The sequence below is a fragment of the Pygoscelis adeliae genome, unplaced genomic scaffold (assembly GCF_000699105.1).
Source record: "Pygoscelis adeliae isolate BGI_AS28 unplaced genomic scaffold, ASM69910v1 Scaffold351, whole genome shotgun sequence".
In the NCBI taxonomy this organism is placed as follows: Eukaryota; Metazoa; Chordata; class Aves; order Sphenisciformes; family Spheniscidae; genus Pygoscelis; species Pygoscelis adeliae.
The window spans coordinates 181,613-201,617 of record NW_008824112.1 but is presented as its reverse complement, the minus strand read 5'-3'; the positions used below and the strand labels follow the sequence as shown (position 1 = coordinate 201,617).

The 20,005-nt window shown below is 52.2% G+C and overlaps 2 protein-coding genes and 1 long non-coding RNA gene across 3 annotated transcripts in view; 1 reads left to right on the top strand and 2 right to left on the bottom strand.

Moving 5' to 3' along the window:
- The window catches only part of LOC103925509, a 10,985-nt gene extending 2,657 nt beyond the window's left edge, over window positions 1-8,328 (top strand). The window contains exons 2-3 of the long non-coding RNA XR_664035.1: window positions 8,014-8,019; window positions 8,252-8,328. This is a non-coding gene — a long non-coding RNA (uncharacterized LOC103925509). The remainder of the gene's footprint in view (window positions 1-8,013; window positions 8,020-8,251) is intronic.
- Window positions 903-2,393, bottom strand: LOC103925508 (hemoglobin subunit beta). The gene is made up of 3 exons (XM_009334240.1): window positions 2,232-2,393; window positions 1,897-2,119; window positions 903-1,138 (listed from the first exon to the last, which is right to left on the bottom strand). The coding sequence occupies exons 1-3, from the start codon at window positions 2,321-2,323 to the stop codon at window positions 1,010-1,012; spliced, it is 444 nt and encodes a 147-aa protein (XP_009332515.1). The 5' UTR covers window positions 2,324-2,393; the 3' UTR covers window positions 903-1,009.
- On the bottom strand, window positions 8,255-9,868 carry LOC103925510 (hemoglobin subunit rho). Its single transcript, XM_009334241.1, has 3 exons — window positions 9,774-9,868; window positions 9,433-9,655; window positions 8,255-8,383 (listed from the first exon to the last, which is right to left on the bottom strand). Exons 1-3 carry the CDS (start codon window positions 9,863-9,865, stop codon window positions 8,255-8,257), a joined length of 444 nt encoding a protein of 147 aa, XP_009332516.1. The 5' UTR covers window positions 9,866-9,868.
- Between the last annotated feature and the right edge of the window lie 10,137 nt (window positions 9,869-20,005).

The window sequence follows — 20,005 nt, the reverse complement described above, 5'->3', positions numbered from 1 at the left end:
ACATGTCTGCATTGGCCATGGGCTGCGGGCTGCCACCGTTTCTGACGGCTGCACTGGTTCTCCTCTGCCTGCTCACTTCAGGAGGGGACTTGGCCAAAGGACCCTGGGGCCACGCCTGGGGGGTGACACTGTTCCCCAGCCCTCCACGCTGAACAGTGCAGTGTTTACTGCAGACCTGATCTGGAGCCATTTGCTCTGCCTTCTCCCTGATAAGGGGGCGGGAGGAATTCACCACCCAGAAACCCCAAACATGTCCCTGAACTGCTGTCGGTGCTGTGGGGATGCTGTGAGTCTGAAAGGAGGACAGGAGGCTGGTGAGGGCCATGGTCCTCTGCGTGGCGTGGAGACTGTTCAGGGAATTTCATTTTGCTTGTGGAAAGTTAGATGTAGGGGCCAGTGAAAGCAGATGCTCTATCCTTCCTGTACATGAAATTACAGTTCTTGGCATATTTTTTGCCATAATAGATAGTTGTGTCTATTACATTCTGTCTTTAATAATCTGAGAATTATAATAATTTAGACAAAAAAACAACAAAAAAAGCATTTTTCCTTCCACGAAGGAAGTTACAAATGATGGACCTAATCTCACTGCCACTTCTCCCACTGCATGTTTTTGTTTTGTTCTGCTTAATCTGTGAGAGACTTAAAACATTAAACCCAATGATGTTACCTGATGTCTCAAAAAAGCACCGGAGTATTTCTGTTTGTATTTTGTAGTGTGTTTATTTGTTTTTTGTCTTGAATGTTCCCCTGGATTCTCCAGGTTAGACGAGTCTCACTTGCATGAATTCATAGACAAGACCGTGGCTCACGTTACCCCGTGTGTGTGAGCATCCCCTTCCCATTCCCCAGCACCCTGGGGTGGCCCCCACCCCATTCCCACAGAGAGGCAGACACCTCTTCATGGCTGAAGCAGTTGGTGTTTATTTGGCAATTAGAGACCAGCAGAACCAGAGGATGTTTCCCCGTGAGCCGGGAGCATCTCCAGGCATGAATGCTTGCGGGATGCTCAGTGGTACTCATGGGCCAGCGCGTGGGCCACCACACGGACCATCTTCTGCCAGGCGGACTGGCAGGCAGGGGTGAAGTCCTTGCCGAAGTGGGTGGCCAGGACGACGATGAGGATGTCACCCAGGAGCTGGCAATGGAGGGAGGAGAAGCTGTCAGCCTGGTGCTGCCCCCCCACCTCCCTCCCCACCATCGCACCACCCAGGTGTTCACGCATGGACACCGGTTATTGGGGAATTCATCGCAAAGCAAGGAACGGATTTGTCACAGCCCCGTGCAGAGCACCAGGCTCCTTGCACAGCTTGCATCTCTGGCACTCACCGGGATGCCTGGATGGGCTGGATCCTCCTCCCCAAACGCCTTCCTTTGCCTGCTGTGCAGTGTCCTTCCTCTGCTTCAACTGGGTTTATCCTTTCCTTTCATATCCCTACCCACCCTTGCTTTCTCTTGGCTCAGATCCCCTCCTTCTGCTGAAGTGGCTGTGTTTATTTTCTCTCCTGGTTTAACCACTCCATCATAGCCAAGCTCAGCTCTTCCCTCCAAACCCTGTCTCGTTTTCTTCTCTTCTGGTCTCTGGCTGCTCCAAGCCAACGTTGCTTCCTACCGGCACGTATTCGACTCTGCATTTCATCCCCATCCACCTTGCCTGCCTGGGTCCCTCCTCTCACAGATCCCAGCCCCATAACTCATTCTCTATTCTCCCCAAATATGCCTATGCACTCCCCCTTCCCCTCCACTGCCCCTGCCCTCAGCAGGCTCCCAGGCTCAGGCAGCCTCAGGGTTTCTCTCTAGGTCTCGCTGACTGTCAGACACCTCAGAGACCCTAAAGTCCTCCCCAGAGAACAGAAACCTCTGCCCAGCTGAGGCTGGAGTCCGAGCACGGCTCACCCTGAAGTTCTCGGGGTCCACGTGCAGCTTCTCGCAGTGGAGTTTGCTCAGCTGAGCAAAACATTTCTTGATGTTGTCCAGGTTCTTGACGGCTTCCCCGAAGGAGGTGAGCACTTTCTTGCCATGGGCGCGGACCATAGGGTTGCCAAGGATGGCAGTGGGGCTGGAGAGGTTCCCGAAGGAAGTGAAGAACCTCTGGGTCCAGGGGTAGACGATCAGCAGCCTGGGGAGAGATGGGGGGACACGCGGAGACACAGACATGTTAATGCTCCCGTGACTGGAGTGGTTTCTTTATCCAGGGTGCAGCTGAGCAGATGTCCAGGAGCTGGACCTACCTGGCCAGGGCCTCAGCACCGCATTCGGCCACATTGACCTTGCCCCAGAGGCCGGTGATGAGCTGCTTCTCTTCGGCTGACCAGTGCACCATGGTGTCGAGCAAGAGGGTTTGTCTGGGGCTTCCCTAACAATGATGAGGAAGTGGAGCCGAAGTCTGCCCCAGGGATTTTTATATACTAGTAACGGCTTGTCCTAATCTCAGTTCACGTAGCTATTGGTTGGGGCTGGGGAGGGATCTGTGCTGCGCAAGGAAAGATAGCAATTTTGGATGCTCTCCAAGGGGAAAAGAGGCCCTTTCCCCCCTCTGCCTTTGAGTGGACAAGCATCATCTCATACCCATGCACTTGTATTCGCAGCCCTGAGTGCAGGTGGAGCCACCTGCATGGCTCCTCCCCGGTTGCGGGTTTCTAGTATTGCAGAGGCAGCTGGAGGCTGGGGGTGAACATGCGCTGCAGACCCAAGAAGACAGGCAGTGACGTTCAAAGAGTTTGCAGTCTCTGCCTTGACCGTGTTTTCAGACTCATAACGGTGCATTGGTGCCCTGCACTCCTGGGATTCATCCTGAACAGCTCTAGGCGTCATCCACCCCAGCTCGAAGGACCAGAGGTTTACTGGGAAACAAGGATTGAATGATCACTCCCAAATCTAGGCACCATGCTTTAAATGCATTTACATTTCTTGTCTGTCCTAGCGAAGAGCTTCAGAGTTGTTGTCCATCATGATTGTCCATCATTGTTGTCCATGCTGTTCTGAGCCTAAGCTATCCTGTTTCCCATCTCCAGTTCAATTCCCTGTCCTCAAAGTGGATCCACCTTGAAGGCACATATCTGAGTCACGGGTCTCAAGAGCACGGTGTTACCCCTAGCCTTAGTCCTATGAGGAGTACAAGCCAGACACGTCACCCATGTGGACAGTTAGTTGCACCTGATGCCAGTGGGAGTCTAGGACCAGGCTGTACTTGCAAAACCAGTCCCATGTTAACTTTATCTGCTGGCCCTCCAGGAAGAGGACAACACAGCATTTTATTTTAGATTTTGAATGCCTCATTACTATATGGGGCTGATGACTGTCCCTTAGTCTAATAACTGGGTGGCTTTGGGGCACAGTTCTGAGCCTGACCAAATCAGAAATGGGGTGTACACCAAATAAAAGGCAGAACCAAGTAGGGAACCATGCTTATTTTTTCAGACTGCTAGCAGAAATATGCAATAAAACCTTGTCTGCATGGCAAAAGTTCGATGGTTTTGCTATACCAGGCACTAGCACTGACAAACTCTTGAGTGCAGACACTGCTTATACCTGAAAAGAGTTCTTTTGATATATAACATTCCTCATACCCCAAAAGAAATAAGCTGCCCTGGCAAAGCAGCATTTCTACTGTTGGTAGAGCTGTCTTGATCAGATTGCTTGTTCACATAAAACAATTCAGCCCTAAGAAACAGCCTTGCAGGGATGATCTCTCACTGCATGTGGGATGAAGTCTGTCCTCTTGTCTTCTTGGCAACCGTCTTTACAAATCTGAAGAGGACTATCTTGTCTCTTATCTGCCTGCTCCAAATAAAACCGTCAGTAAGTTCTTCCAGCCTTAGCTCTGGTCAATACCATTACTTCCTGCAGTTACTATATCTTCAAAAGTTGTGACTTTTTCCCTCCCTCCTACTTGACAGAGCGTCTCAATCCAAGGTGTTTCCTACTAACAGGGGAGGCTGTCAAAGAATAAAAGTATTCTTACCAGTATAACTTTGCAGACAAAGTCCTGATGCACTGTAGGATGCATTGATGCACTTAAAATCATGTAAGAAGTCTGTGATACAGTCAGGTACTGAGCTCTGCATTCAGCTGTAACTGGTGACCTGACCTTAAACTAAATTCTCTAACTGCAACTCTAGTTCTGCTATGTGTGCAAATAGGTTCATGCTCGTGCTTTCTCAGTTAATATAGACATAAGAAATGAGGAGGCTGTAACATCAGTAAATTGCTCTGCGGACACAGCTTCCAGATTCTTTATTAGCAGAGTGGACTGGTGAGCTGGTGGCATCACTCCTACGGTACCTCAGCACCAGAGCAGCTTGGATGCACCATCCCACGAGGGCAGTTTCAAATGCCCATCCCAGGCATGAGGTGAGATGCTAAACCAAGAGAAGACACAAAGGATGAACAACTCCTGGGGCTTGCTGAGCTTCGCCTTATCTTTCCTTCCTTCTCATTCAGCCTGGCTCTCTCCAGCCTACGCAGCTCCTCCTTGCTCACTGCTGTGGGCAGCAGCATCTCCCGAGCTCACCGTGTCCCTGCTGGAGAACATTGTCCCATCCTGGCAAGTGATTCCTTCAAAGGGCTTTTCACATCATCTCCAGCAATTGCATTAGTGCCACAGGGCAGTTAGCTGACAGAAGGAAAAAACATGAGATTAAACTCCCTGTGAAAGACTTCCAAGGGCTTTTTAATTTTAAGATTAGTTAGCCACAAAGACATTTTAAGGAAACCTGCTGTGTTGGGCAGGCCCAGAGGCTGTTTACAACAGTTGGGCAGCGGTCCATAACGCCATCAGAGACACGAGCCCACAGTCAAGCAGATACAGCCCTGAAGGTGCCTGCAAGGATGGCAGGGTGATCTCGGCCAGGACACCACAAGCGTTCGCTGTAAGCAGCCCTGTACGCTGTGAGACGGCAGAGAGACACTTGGCAAAAAACAAAGGCACGACAGCCCAGACAGTCACAGCCCTGTGCTCTGCTTGGGGCTTCTCCAGGGGATCCATCCATCTCATCCATTTTTGTAAGAAAGAGTTTATCTTAAGTACATTTTTAAATCACCTGCTTTATGGCTTGGGGGCAGAGGCCTGGCTGGCAATTTTTGGATGCTCAGAGCTCCCAGCACAGGGGTTGTCTCTTGAGGGGTCTGTTTGGTGGCACAGGGTGGGAGGGGAAATGTTCATCACAACGTGCCAAGTAGAGGCAATTTCTGTAGCTTTACTCCAGTTCACAGAGTCAAAGGGAGACCTCCTTTCCCCTAGTGCACCCACAGCAATACCTTGCAGCATGCTTATCCCCAGCTTATCCCCAGAAGGAAAACTAGGGGCCCTTTTGCCATCTGCCTGGAATGGATTTCACTGTGCCCAGGACTCTTCCCTCGAGCATCCTTCCAGCCAGCCGTTCCCTTTGGTGTGGGTGGAAGATCCCCTAAGTTGTTCTTCATCTCTTGGCCCCACACTGGGCCATGCCCACTTCCATGGACGGGAATCTTCCCTTTTTATAGATAAACCATCCTGACGATAGCAAAAGGCAGCTACAGTGACAGCCTTTCTGAAACAAGCAGAATTTATTGGTCACTCTGATTGCAGCAGGCTGTGTCCCGCGCCAAGCTTTACCAGAGCCCTTATCAGCAGGAGTGGCAGCTGTCCCCAGCCTCTGCCGCTCTGGATCCAGGCCAGCCTCTTCTCTCTCCTCCAAAACATGCCATTTCTTGTATCTTAAGCCAATAGGTCTTGAGGGTGTCTTTGTTCCCACTTTATTTGCTGTGATCTTCCTTTCCCAGCTGAACAGCCCTGTCTGGGCTCATCCCACTCTGTGCCAACATCTTGTGGTCTCCCAGCTAAGGGCAGGAGTGGAAGCAGCAGACAGCAAAAAGGGAATATGCGCCAGCCAGCCCTGCCTTGGTCAGGCCATGGAGGGCTGGAACCACTTCGAAGGGACTCTGGGCTCCAAAAGTCTGTTTGCACCATGCAGAGATCCTGGGGCTCACGGCGAGCATCTGGGACTCACTGAAATGGCATAACAGAGGACAAGGCAGGAGTCAGGTCCTGAACATGAGCCAACTGCTGTTAGCGAACTGCTAAGGACGAAGCTGATGGCTCACGGACCTCTGGGCACTTCGTGGCTCCCAGCCCTGCCCGAGCATCCCAGCGTCACTCTGCACCACCACTGCAGAAGTGCCCCAATGGCCATTTTTATCTCATGGCAAAACACCAGCACTGCCTTTGCCCCCTGTCACTGTGCTGGTGAGGCGGGGCTCTCCTCCCCAGAGAGGGCAGTCTGCACAGCTTGATGGCCTGGAAATGCGCATTTGATTCCTGCTTTCCCACCAGCTGCTGGAGGTGCTTTGGTCGAGCCACTTCCCCTGTGCTGCTCCATTCCCTGGCTGCAAAGGAAGGAGGCACTACTGACACTGCTTCCTCTGTAAAGACCTGTTAGAGCTACTGATGCAACACTGCTAGGACTAGGCAGCGTCATTTCAACACCAGGCTTGCCGTGGTGTTCGTCTAGCCTGCATCCAGGGCTTGCCTCTAACCCCTCTTTGGGATCAGATGGGCTGTTGCTGATCATAACTTTGCTCTTGCTTCACACAAGGGAGGGGCAACTCTCACTTGGAAAGCCTGGCACACTGGCTCTGCAACACCACCACCGCATCCCGCCCCTTGCCTGTACCTCTAATTGCAGATTAAGGCTGACAGGACCATCCAGGTGCTGACCGTAGTGCACAGTTGTGGAGCAGGGCACGCTCCACCTCACCGCTGGGATGTGTCCGTGGCCCAGGGTGGGAGAGGAGGAACAGAACGATTAAGACATTCACAGACACTGGGGCGAAAACATATTGATGCTCCTGCTGGCCACACTATTTCTGATACAGGCCACACTATTTTCTGATATTGCTGAGGTCCACAGCCACTGTGCAAGCGTTTGCTGCTTTGGGACCCAGAGGTACATGACACACCAACAGACCGAGTGTGTGCTGCTGGATGCACCCACAGTCATTTTGTTACTGTTTTGTCTGCCCATGCCTCAAGTGCAGGAGACCTTTTCTGTTTGGTGGCAACTTCCAAGGTTTTGAACTGCACTTTTGTGCTATCTGGAACAAGACATTGAGAACGGTCTTACCTCCTGAAATCATGCTGAAATGCCCATTTACTGACTGAAAGGAGAATGACGTGCTGCAGGAAAGCTGGACTGGTTTCTGGGGTTTTTTTCTTTTCCTTTTCCCCCAAACCAGGATGTTCTTGGCACTGCCAGTGGGGCTGGATCCTTTGCCTGTCAGACAGGCTGTCTGTGTAGGATAGAGGGGTCATAAGTGCAAATCCCTGCTTTATCAGGAGGAAAGCAGAAAATTTATTCCTAAATCATTCATCATTCTGAGAGACCGACATGTCTGTCCTTGTTGCTTTTTAAGTTATTCCTGGAAAAGCATCACTGAAACTGATGTACTTACGCAGAATCCTTCCATTCCAGTGAAAAAACATTCTTCCATTAAGCCAATCTGAGTAAAAAAAAGCTCTGATCGGTGCTGTTTAAAAGCTTCCCTCTTCCTCCCCTCTTGGGATCATACACGTTTTCTTTCAGATATTGTATTCTGATCAAAATGCACAAGGGTAACGTTAAGAGCATTTTCATTGCTGATTCAGAAAATGCTTTGATGAACTTCTTAAAAATACATCAGTACTAAAATATGAAGGGCCAAATTTCTGCCTAATCTAAGCTGGCTTCAGTGAATCTCTACAAATTTATATCCTTGTATGCATCACAGGTTGAGAGATTTAGTGCCAGAGGGGCCCTTGCTTGCCCTGCAGCTTGGCCTTCTGGACAGAATAGGTCAGAAGTCCCCACCCCCAGGCGATTTCAGCAAGCTCAGAGGTACTAGGTGGGCTGGGATGTGCCCATCGCTGGTTTAGAGGCCGGTATCCCCAGATGTCCCACTGGAGCTCCATATGCGAGAGGCACCCCAGCATCGCTTTGTTTATGGAGGTCCAGGATCAGCCCTGCTGGGCAGGCAGCAAAAGGCAGCAGAAAGCAGGCTGATGTATTTCGGAGAGAGCCCAAATAGCCAGGAAAAGTAGCCTCCCCTTTGGCCAGCCTGACTGCCTTTCTGGAGCATGATGCTCCCAGCAGCCGGAGCCTGTCTTCCCCCTTTCATGCTCCTTGCTCCCACCCTCCCACCCCACAGGCAGCCGCAGAGACACAGGGACACACTAATAAGTCCAGAAAATGTGGGGTTTTTTTATTGACTGTTACAGACACATCTGCCTCCAGAGGGTTTAATGGTACTTGTAGGCCAGAGCATGGGCCACCACGCCGACCAGCTTCTGCCAAGTGGCCTGGCAGGCAGGGGTGAAGTCTTTGTTGAAGTGTGTGGCCAGCACAATGATGAGGATGTTTCCCAGGAGCTGGAGAGGAGAAGGAAGCAAATCAGGTCAACACGGTGCTGAGCACCCCTTCGCCCTGCACAGGACCCAGGGACCAGGGGCTGGAGGGAACCCAGCTCTCTGGGGGGTCCTGGAGACTGCAACCCAGGGAAGCTCTTTTAGGTGAATTCTCCGTGCAGGAAAAAAGACAGTTTCCACCTCCTCTGTCTCTGCTTCATCTCATACCTGCTTTTTCCAGCCTCTAGACTTTATTTCCAGACCTTTTCTGTCGTTTTTTTTTTTTTTTTTTTTTTTTCTGCTGTGAAACCCCATGCCTATTTGAGCAGAGGGTTAGGTCAGTGTAAGGTCTACCTGCTACATCCCCAAAGTCAGGCTTAAATAGAGACTGAAACAGAGGCCATCAGCCATATCTAGCCCCCTCAATCCCTTCCAGTCTGAACTGCTCCCTCTCTTCACCCACAGTGACTTCTCACCCCCCTGCACCCTGATCTCTTTTGCTTCATTCTGCTCCTGCTCCTCTCCCTCATCTGCTGACCTTGTGCCCATGCTCAGACCTGTCCTCTCTGTCTCTAATCCCAGTCTGCATCTCTTCCCATCAGTGTCCAGTCCCTGACCATCCCACACTTGCTCTTCCCTCTCCTCCCATGTCTGCCAGCCTTGGAAAAAGGGGAGACAAAGTGGTCCTCATCCCTGGGGCCAGGAGGTGCCAGGGAGAGGCTGCACATGGCACCGACACAGCGGCAGCACCCTTCAGGCACTTTCTTCCATGTTCTCCACCTCCAGCCCCACTTGGCCTCCCTGCATCCTTCTCCCGCTTTTCTCAAGCCATGCCTGCATGAGCCTCCAGGCTTTCAGAGCGTGTCCCCAAAACCCCTCACAGCCTGGAGCTTGGCATTTCCCTGGCATTATCAAATGCCCAACCTTCCCCACTCCCCTAATTTCCATCCAAGCCAGCCCCTTTCTGTTTGGGAACTAAAATATATGTTATTTATGCTTGTTTGAAACCCTCCAGGCACTGAGATACTCTGCAGGATGGAGAGAGAGAGGGTCAAGCCCCAAGCGCAGCTCACCCTGAAGTTCTCGGGGTCCACATGCAGCTTCTCGCAGTGCAGCTCAGACAGCTTGGCGTAGGTCGCCTTGAGGTTTTCCAGGTTCTTCACGGCTTCCCCAAAAGAGGTGAGCACTTTCTTGCCATGGGCGCGGACCTTGGGGTTGCCAATGATAGCAGTGGGGCTGGAGAGGTTCCCAAAGTTATCAAAGAACCTCTGGGTCCAGGGGTAGACGATCAGCAGCCTGGGGAGAGATGGGGGGACACAAGCAGAGACACAGACATGTTAATGCTCCCAAATGCAATTGCCACGGTTTCTCTATCCAGGGTGCAGCTGAGCAGATGCCCAGGAGCTGGACCTACCTGGCCAGGGCCTCAGCACCGCATTCCTCCACATTGACTTTGCTCCAGACGCTGGCGATGAGCTGCTTCTCTTCGGCTGACCAGTGCACCATGGTGGCAGGCGGCTTTGCTCAGAGCTGCAGGAGGACACAGACCCTGTAGCTGAGCTGCAGACCCCATAGAGGCTTTTATCCCCTGCCGGCAGCTCCTCCCCATCCTGCACTGAGGGGTCATTGGCTGGAGCCGGGGTGGGGGGTCCCCACCAGCAGTGGGTCGGTCTGTCCATGGAGTGGTCAGTCTGCAGTGAGGTGTGGTCTTCAAGTAAAAAGCCCTGTGATTTGCTTAACAGGCAGGCTCAGGACACAATATCCTCTTATCTCCCTCTCCTTCCCCCTGTGACTGCCTGCTCACCACAGGCGTGCACATGCCACCCCATGCCCTGCAGCCTGCAGCAGGCACTGACCCACGTGCAAGGTGCATTACAACAGCTTCGTGCCGGCAGCACCCAACCTTTCAGTCCTCTGCAGGATTTACAGGCTCTCTAAACTTGAGGGATATTTCTCTGATGGGACAGACGACCATAGATTTATGAACTTAGGCACTTCACAGACCCTTCTGCATGGGAGCACACTCTTGGGGATGCCGAGTGCTGTTGCCTTTGGCCGCCGCTCTGCAGCTCTGGGCACACAGACCCACAGAGAAACCCCTGTTCGTTTTCCTAAGCAGGCACCTTTCATCAGGTGAAAGTGTGGAAAACGTCTGCCTGTCAGTCCAGTTCCTCCACACCTGAACCGTGTGCTGGAGATCTACGATGTGCAGCCATGCTTGGTGTTAATGAGACAAAGATGACCTCCTCGTGCTCCAGGTTTCGAGGAATACCTGTGTGGGATGCCAGTGCCGGGGCAGGCTGTGACTGGGGGCAGACTCTTCTGGTCTTTTAGTGTGTTTACAGTATTAACAAGGCAGGCACTTCACTGGCCTCTCTCTGCTGGGAAATTAAATGCCTTGCACAAGGATAGCAGGACCCACCATGTTACAACCAGACCAGCAACATCCATTCCCATCAGTTCAGGGTCTGACCAGTCTTTTGTTTGACTCTGGGTGTCACTTTCCCGTTGAACTACATGGGTATTTTCCTGGTTTTCAGCCTTCAGGTGAAGCTGCGCTCCCATGCTCAGAAAGGCAAAGCCAGGATGCATAAGGTGTAGGGCATCCTGACAAGACCGTGGCCTTTGGGTCTGTCTGTAGGCAGTCTAGGAGGTTTCATCCAGACCTCTGACCCATTCCAGTTGCAGATCAATACTGGTCCATTGATCTCATCGGAGCCACACTGAGCAGTGGCATAAGCCCATCACTATGATCCAGTTGGGGTGGTTTACATCTGTAGTCATGTTTCAGCTCCTTGCCACAGCGTCCTAGGAGGCATTATTCATTTTTTAAAATTTTTTAATCCTAGGCAAGGCCCACAGGCCCCTTTCAGCAGCAAGCAAGCCACCGGAGTGGTCTGATAACACAACGTGGAGCGGAGGCTGCTCAGTGCAGATAAATGTATTGTGCAGGTGGCCAGCGCTTGCTTTAGTTTCCTCACCTAAAGAGCAGACATGCAGTCACACCCTCGGTCCTTAAGGAGATCTGAAGACTTCAGAAGTTGTCAATTTCCAATAAGACAGGACTCAAAGAGTGAAATCAAATGTGTGCAACGCTAAATTCACAGGCACATATTCCCATCATGCAAGTCAGCCAGCCCATACAACTGAGCACAGAGCTGACCAAAACAGCTGTATGCTCAGCTGGGGGATGACAATAAATGACCTAGCATGGCCTTTTTATTTATTACTTCTCTCATCCTATAGTCTGCATATCCTCACAGACCCGCATTGAAAATAAAATCGAAGCTACATCTGGGTCTATTATTAGCAATGCATTTGCCTCATCTGTGACAGGAGTCTCATTTTCAGCTCTGCAAAGCTGAACTTTAAAAGAGAAAAGATAATGATGCTTTTCTTCTGCATTTGAACCAGCAGCATGAAAAAGCTCAAGGAGGGGTGGCAGAGAGCAGGAGGAGTGCGAAGCTGGGACAAGCAGGACAACATCAAACAAACACAGAGGCTTGGAGGAGGGTATTAACTGCAGTATTAATATTAAAAAAAAAATGTGGTCAGTAAGTGCTGTTTTTCTGGACTCTGCAGAAAAGCAGGCAGAGACGTGGCTTGTAGTGAGAAACGTCAGGTCCTGGTCCCATGCTTTGACCCATTCAGGGTCTGTTTTTGCTGGTGCAGTTGTGGGAGCAGGACCACTTCACAGGATGGTTAACGATGGTCACAAAGAGCTGAGAGAAAGGGGAAGGGGCAAGGCAGGGGAAACAGAAGGAAGAGAGGCTGAAGTCATTCCAGCTGTTTCATCGAGGCAAGCTCATTTGGTGCTGCTCTTCTGTACTGACTCCTTTTAATTCATACCCACAGTGATTCTTTAAACCCTTTAAATCCCGTAGGACGGGCACTCATAGAAAAGGAATAATAGCAGGTGAATCAGCCAGCTAATCAGGTTAGGGTCATATCTGAGACTTGTACGCCTCTAGATGTGGAGAGTTCATAATAGCAATGACCTTTTACAGCCATTCTGGGCTGTAAATTCATATATGAGCTTCAGCCTACTCCTACCTCACTGGTCCTTTTGGCTGTGTCCAGTCTAGCACTGGTGCCTTGATTTAACTTGAAGCCCAGAGCGAACTTCCCACCACCACACTGCTAATGCATGTACCCTGTAAAGGGTTGCTCCAGAAAATGGTGCTTGGGGCAAAAGGGGACTTCAGGTTACTGTCCAGGTGAACCCCAAATTCGGGACCAGAGCAAAGCCTTATGTAATGCTCACAGACCGTAAGGAAACCAGCAGACCGGCTGCTATAAACCCATTCAGGATGTCGTCAATGACGAATTCGGGGAAATGCAGAGCAGCAGCAGGCTGGTCTGAATCACCATAACTTATACAACTTTCCCTGGTTGGGACTGCCTGGTTACTAGCCTGAACATGAAAGCCAAGGAGAATTTCTGAAAATGCAATTTTTTTTTCCTTAGGAGGGAAAGGGAGAATAGGAAAGACCACAAACAGAAGAGGTACAGGCACACCACGGTGGACATTCGGAGCAGACTGGAGTTTTACAGCAAGCAGGCAGAGAGCTTGATGTTATTACCACAAGGAGAGTTATCTAATTTAGCTGTGGCTCATCGCCCGAGGCACTCTGCTTTCAACACAAAGACATTTCAAATTGTTTCTGTGCCGTAACAATAAACTAAGGGAAAATATAACTGCAGGTTAAATGAATGCCTCTCTGTACCTAATGTGGATCTCTAATTTCAGGATCCAGGTTTAACCCTTTGTACCCTTTAGGCCTGACTCCAAGAGGTGCGGAGCACCCCTTGCTCTGACTGCTCTGGCCTGAATTTCATGCCACATAATGACTTACTTATCATGCAAGCATGGGCCTCAGTGTTTTAATTGACTTAGAGCCTTTTACTATATTGCTTTAAGTTTGTAGGAAATCTCCTGGGTCTGAAATTTGGGTCTCAGGTGACACTGTCTGGAGGATGGGGGCTGGTTGCAACAGAAATGCACAGAGGACCTCCAGGGCATGGCAGGAGATGTGACCTGACCCTGTTCATACATCCTTGTCCCTATAATCCCCTGTAAAGGGATTCACCGGGACATACTCAGCCCTAAAGCCAGTACAGTGTCATAGGCTATGGGGGGTCAGAGCTGAGTGAGGTGAAGGGATGAGAGGCACAAGGTCAGGCATAAGAGCCAGGATATTCAGGGAAAAGCTAAAGATTTAATTAAAGAGCTTCTGAGTTATCCCTCAACACAAGACTTTGGGTAAAAGCAATCCAGAAATAGGCAAAAGCAGGTTTTTTTATCCATGATGAGCTGTCTCCAAGACAGTCTCATTTGAGGCAGTGTTTTTCTTGCCTATAACCAATTTGATGGTTTGCTCTCACCCTCACTGGGGTTTTCTGCTGCTCAGCAGAAGAGGGACACAGGCTCCTGGCAAGAGGGTCCAGCCTGTGGCTTCCTACCGGAACCTCTGCCCTGGGATGCAAAATGAGTCCACACGAGCTCTGGGCTGGAGGGGACACCCGAGTGGGACAGCTCGAGGGAGGGACATGGTCGGTGCAGCACTTCCCAGGGTGCAGATGGGAAGAGAAACAGGGCAGGGGTTGAGGGACCCAGATGGGGTTTTCCAGCTGTGACCAGATGTGTGATGAGTCTCCATCGCAGCACGGTGCATATTTTGCTGCTGCACCGTGCTGCACCATTGCAGCACCACTTCTCCCAGAGCAGGGCTCTGCCTTGCTTTGCAGTGCTTGGGCCGGTGTAGCATCCCCGGCCGCAGCAACGTAGCACAACACCAAACTATCAGCCTGACAGAGGCTGGCTGGGACCCCGCCGCCCTGGCCATGCCCAGCTCCCCCTCTATCACCTGCAGGCAGCCCATCGCCGCCCACGCCCTGCGAGACCCACGCTAGATAGCTCCTCGCCACCCTCGCTGCAACCCGAGATAAAAACCAGCGCCTGGCCATGCTCAAGATGTGACAGCCTGTTTTCTGCCCCTGGATTTAGCAGAAATGGGCTGGATTATTATTGGGGCTGGGGTCCGGCTCTGCTGCCTGCTGGCATATGCACAGCCATGCAGGCATACCTCCATCCGCACATCACCTGCCTCCATTTGCTAGTCACACCAGTGTGCAGCCCTGGTATCTATGGGGTAAATTGAGTTTTCCTAGCATTTTTTTCTCTTAGGGCAGGTGAGAGGTGTTACAGGACAGGATTTCAGGATCCCCTTCATCACTGCCTAGTGCCCAAAGGCAGTGTTCACACCAGAGCAAAGTGTGTACCAACACAGCTGATCAGGAGGATAGGAGCTGACTCTCAGTCACCGAGCCCTTCCTCTGCTCCTCTAGCGATGTGGGGATCCCTAAATATCTGTTCCCCAGGGCACCTGGGCACTGCCAGAGCAGGAGGTGAGCAGAGCAGAGAGAAAGAGATGGAAAATCAGACCCACAGAAAAGGTCCCTTCTGGGGTCTCCTGCCCATGCAGATTAAATAAGTGATTATAATACCATGGCATAACACAGTGCCATGAATTATAGTGCCCTGGTTAGGAAACCTACAAAGCAAAAAGCCCTCAGGCATTGACATGGCCCTGTGTGTGACACTGAGTCCCTGTGCTCACACACTAAAATCCTGCAGTGCAACCACTCTGCAGTCTCTTGCTGGCAATTCAGCTGAACTGTGGCTAATCCGAAAGTCCTGATCCTTGGTGGTTTGCAGTATCCCTGAGGTTCTGCAGGCACAAACAGTGTCTGGAGTTGGGGGGCTGTTCTGGTGCCTTCGCCCTCCGGTGTCTCTGCACTCTGACAAGTCAGTGGGGAATTCCCATGGACTCGGCTTTTTTGCAAATGCAGCTCTGCTGATGCAGGGCTCAAACTCACAGTTGTCAATTCAGGAGAGCAGAAAGTGGCCAGAAAGACCCATTGCCCAGGGCTGGACCCTGGGTGCTTTACAGGCCCAGGAAGGGAAGAGCCGCAGAGCTGAACAGATGCTGGCACAGGAGGTCAGGATCAGCCCACGGAGCACAGAGGGTCTGGGCTCCCCGGCTCTGGGACAGGCTGGGGAGGGAAATCCCTGCGGGAGGGGGCCCAGCCCTTAGACAAGAGGTGTGAAACCTCTGCCTCTGAAAATCCTGGGGCTTTTGCAGTGCTCTCAAGGCACACGTCACTGCAAATCTCAAGAGCGGGCACCAGCCACCTCCTTTGCTCGACTGCTAATGGTGTCCGATGCTGCCTTCCTCCACCACTTCCCCCAGCCCTTGCCTGTGCTCATGCCTTGGGGAGCACTCTTACACCTGAAAGGTAAGGCTGCTCTCCTCTCCTCCCCACATCTTTCCTCACCTGTGGTCACTAAGGGAGCCCGGGGCTCCTTGGACAAACTGAGCCAAGTCTTGCTGCAGGAAGAGCAGAGGAGCCCGACTGCTCTGGGAAGATGCTTGGTTGTACTCATGCTGGGCAGAAGTACAGTGTGGAGAGCAGGTAGCCCTCCACGTATTTAAACCCCAGAGTAAGGGCAAATGGCCTTGCTTTCCCCCTAACAAGGCTCCAGCATCCTTTTTTCTAAGGAGCAGGTTAGCTCCAAGGGACCTAGCCAGTCCTCCCAGCACTACACCTGCTGCAAGTCTAGCTGGCTCTGCCTGTCATTGCTTTGCAGAAGGCTCCCTTAACCACAGACCCCCCTGCAAAAAGCCCCCAGCACTGGATGGGAACCATGAGAGCTGTGTCCCAGACCTTACAGTCCCAGGGCACTTGCTAATGAAAGATGTTCATATGAGCAAAGAATGTTCCTATGGGACCAAAAAGTGCACTGCTGAGCTCAGACAAGGACTTTCCTCCTCCTGTTTGTGGCATAGGACCAGCTGGGTCAGGAACACATTTTCTGCATGGATTACGTTCCCCTGATGCCTTTCAAGCAGTTAATGCTGGCAATGGACAGAGCCAGACCTGTTTCTGTGTTGGGACTTGGTTTTAGGAAGGCAGAGAGGGAGACCTGACTCCAACCTGGCACATGTTACTTATTCAAGTAGCAAAAGTAGCTCTGAAAACGGGATGGCACCTGGGGCAATCCCTTTGCAGCCACTGAGTAGCTGTTTGAGGGCTGCCTGCACCACGTACCCCTCACATGAGAGAGCAGCCCCCTGCCCTGGGTGATGCACCAAAACCCTGTGTTTGGGGCAGCCCTTGGCAGAGCCTCTCTCCAGCTGCCCTGCCAGAGGCCCTGGTGTTCAGCAGCTCATCCCAGCACCTCTGTGATCCCAGGACTTGTGGGTGAATCAGGGATTGGCCTAAAGTTCGTTACTAATTTTGCTCAGCTCTCCACAGCACCAAGCCATCATCCCGGCATCGTGCACTAGGCAGATCTCCTTTCTCCCAGGGAGTCCCAAATAACAGCATCTATGTGGGGCTGAGCTGAGACGAAGATCAGGGAACGTTCCACAGACCCTGTTTCACGCCAGCCCAGAGGGACACTTTATTTTGAGGGTCCTCTTCAGACATCCAGGCAGAAAGGCAGCTCTGAAACCAGCATCGCCTGCCTGACAGAGCCAGACGGGGCTCTCACTCCCATGCCCAGGACTCAAGTCCATTTTCTGCAGCAGGATGTTTTAGCTATTTCTGCCGTATTGCTGTGGCAGGCTCTAAATTGAGTGCAATGAGTTTGCACCAGCACCGGGCACCCGCAGCAGGGTGCTGAGTCACGGCAGCATCTCCCAGCCTGGCTGCAGCGTGGGGCTGCGGCAGGGCGATAACTCAGACGGCACAAACAGGAGCCCGGCTGCGCAGAGATAAGGCAGCCCTTGGCCAAGGAGCAGCATTCCCCATTATGCTGTGTCAGAGTTCTGACACAGCAGAAAATATTTCTGCTGAGGCAGTGTGGCAACCAGCTGAAAAATATTTAGCTTTTTTTTTTTTTTTCTTAGTGGAACCAGGAGAGAGAGAGGGCAGCCCTGGATTACCCAGGCAAGCATGGGCTGCTCACCCCTGTGGCAGCATGGTTTTCATGACTGCCCTCCATCTCTGGAGCAGAGCCCATGGCAGGCTCAGGTGACTCATATTACCAAAGGGACGGTAGGATGTGTCCTGATAATCAGCCCCTCTTCTTCATCCTCCCCTCTTGCCCTGTTGCAAGCCTGTGTGTGGGGTGGGGTGAGTGGTGAAATGTGCCAGCTGCTTGTGAAACTTTTCCTATTTCCATAGGAGAGGGAGGCACACCACCTCGCTCCCTCTCCCAGAGAAAGGCTGTCAGGGGATCAGAAGGCTCCCCTGCTTCTCCCTGCACTGGCTGGCAGGCAGAGCTCCTTGTGGGGAAACTGAGGCACCAAACAGGGCAGCTGCTTGCCCAAAGTGCTATGAAATGCTCATGGCAGGGCAGGATCCCCCTCAAGAAAGGGGGATGTTTGCTGTCCCATGCCCTCCTCCTACCCCAGGGATACAACAAGGCATAATCTTCCTTAGCCAGCCTTTTGTTAGCATTCTGGCTGGAAATTAATGCCAGGTCTGTTTGGTGTTTGTGTAATGACCTCTCAACCGTACTGAGCCCAACTCCGTGCAGGTGAGTGCTGAGCCTACTGTGCTCCGGGCAAGCTCTTGCATGTGCTGTAAAGCTGGCCTCTTTCACTGGGGTTGAGGAGCTTTTGGGTAAATGTGGTTTAGGGTGATCCATAGCACAAAACATTTGTGTTCTGAAGCATTAGGCTGCCCAGACTGAGCTCCCGTATATCACAAGGCACGAAATTCACCTGGGATCTCCTGTCATGCCAGGAGCTGGTGTTTTACACGAGCCCCTTCCCAACAGGCACACAGTCAGGATTTGAAGGCACCATCGCTGCCCTGGGAAGCGCCTTTTCCTTCATGTTTGAAATATGCCACTCCCTGGAGCAACCTCTGTGCCGGTTCACGCATGCAGCGCTGGGAAGAGGACCGACAGACCTGCAGGATGATGCAAATGAAAGCAAGCCCTCTCTTTCCAGGCAGGGAAACTGAGGTATGGGTTTAAGGGAGGAAGGGGGAAAGAAAAGCAAGGCTGGCCAAGCCACCCTGCAAGAGTTGCTGCGGCAGACCTGGCTTGTTCCCCCCGGGACCCCCTGCCTCCCCGCGAAGCCCCTGCAGCACTGTGCGAGCTGTGTGTGTGGCTTTGCCCAGGGAACGGTGCATCGCGGCTGGGGGGCCCCGGCCCGGCACAGCACCGCACCAGATCCACAACCACAGACCCCGTGCCCTGTGCAGGTCCAGAGGGAGGTGCAGTTTTGGAGGACCGCAAACCCGCTGCCGTGGGAGAGTTCCTGCTCCCTCTAGTGTTGGTGAAACCCCACGGCATGCCGAGGCCAAATCGGGGCAGGACAGGGTAAGAGGGGAAACTGAGGCACAGCTCTGGACACCCGGTTGTGCTGCCAGCCTGCGAGCATTGGGCAAGGGGATGCCCGGTGGTACCCAGGCTTCCTCCAGACCATGCTCCCATCAATGACTGGGATTTCCAGAGGAGGTGCTGGGATTTGGATGCCCTGATCCCTTCCCCAGTTTGGGTGCTGATTTTCCAGCCAGGCTGTGTTTGGTGCTAAGCACTGTTAATCTGGGGCTTAATCCAAAGCCACTCTGAGAAGTACAACCCAGGTTTGGTTCCCTGTGTGATGAAGGGCAGAGGAGCGCAGAGCAGAGCTGGGGGGAAATAAGATGCCACCAGCTCCTCCAAGGCTTGATTTACCCCGCTCTTTTCCAGAGGTGTTACCAACACAAAGCCAGAGCAGCAGCACGGCTGCTCCCCAGTGCTTTGCACTCTCATTTGCACATCAGCAAGGTGTGTGAAAGCCCCTCACACCCATTGCCCCTGCTGTGAGTCTCTAGCCTGGAGGGTCCATCCTCTCATGGTGACAAAGCATCGTCAGAAACCACCCGTGGAGGCTGGGGAGGAAACTGAGAGCCTTGCGAGGGGCTTGCTGCTCCCTGTGCACACAGCAGACCATCTGGCTGGGGGTGAATTTTGCTCCTGAGCTGACCTTGGTGATAAAGAAACGGACCTTGGTGATAAAAAAAATGGACCTTGGGCATCAGCATGAGGCAGATGTGCAGGGCCATCAGCTGAGCAAAAGGGCGAGGACAGTGTCTCCCTGGCCCGATAAATGCCCTATTCTGCACTGTTGCCTACACAGCATGAAGCTGTGTTGCTCCAGTGAACCCCCTCCCCAATTCAGTAAATCTCTCTTCTAGCAAAACCCAGTTTTGCCTTCTCAGCAGCTGACTCCCGGGGGGAGGGCCTCACCCTGTCTCCATCAAGAGCAAGGCATCCGGCTGCTGCATTTTCTGGCTTTTCTGGGCTGGGACCAAGTCCCTTCCCACACCTTCTGGGCCTGAGGAGATGCACAAGGACAGACTTTGTGGGTGAATTTCCTAGTTTCTTCCTTTTCCTCCTCTGTACCCTTTTCATCCTTTGCTCTGACCCTATAGCAGCACTCAGGGACTCCCACATACACCTCTTTTTAACGGGAATTAGCCACATGCACAAGCATTTGAGAGACTGGTGCTTTCTCATTGCGTGTTTGGGCACAGAGACAGCAAACCCCTTTGGAGCTGGTCTGGACTGGGAAGGTTCTAACGTCACCTCCAGGTGCCTGGGTTTACAGAAACTGTCTCAGCTCTGCTGTGCTGTGGGAAAGC

What these genes read in the sequence shown, in the direction of transcription:
- LOC103925508 (XM_009334240.1), bottom strand. Translation starts at nt 2,323, where the DNA reads ATGGTGCACTGGTCAGCCGAAGAGAAGCAGCTCATCACCGGCCTCTGG. An exon ending in GGTGCTGAGGCCCTGGCCAG is followed by an intron (nt 2,120 to 2,231) that starts GTAGGTCCAGCT and finishes ATCTCTCCCCAG; the next exon opens with GCTGCTGATCGTCTACCCCT. An exon ending in TGGACCCCGAGAACTTCAGG is followed by an intron (nt 1,139 to 1,896) that starts GTGAGCCGTGCT and finishes CTCCATTGCCAG; the next exon opens with CTCCTGGGTGACATCCTCAT.
- LOC103925510 (XM_009334241.1), bottom strand. Translation starts at nt 9,865, where the DNA reads ATGGTGCACTGGTCAGCCGAAGAGAAGCAGCTCATCGCCAGCGTCTGG. An exon ending in GGTGCTGAGGCCCTGGCCAG is followed by an intron (nt 9,656 to 9,773) that starts GTAGGTCCAGCT and finishes ATCTCTCCCCAG; the next exon opens with GCTGCTGATCGTCTACCCCT. An exon ending in TGGACCCCGAGAACTTCAGG is followed by an intron (nt 8,384 to 9,432) that starts GTGAGCTGCGCT and finishes TCTCCTCTCCAG; the next exon opens with CTCCTGGGAAACATCCTCAT.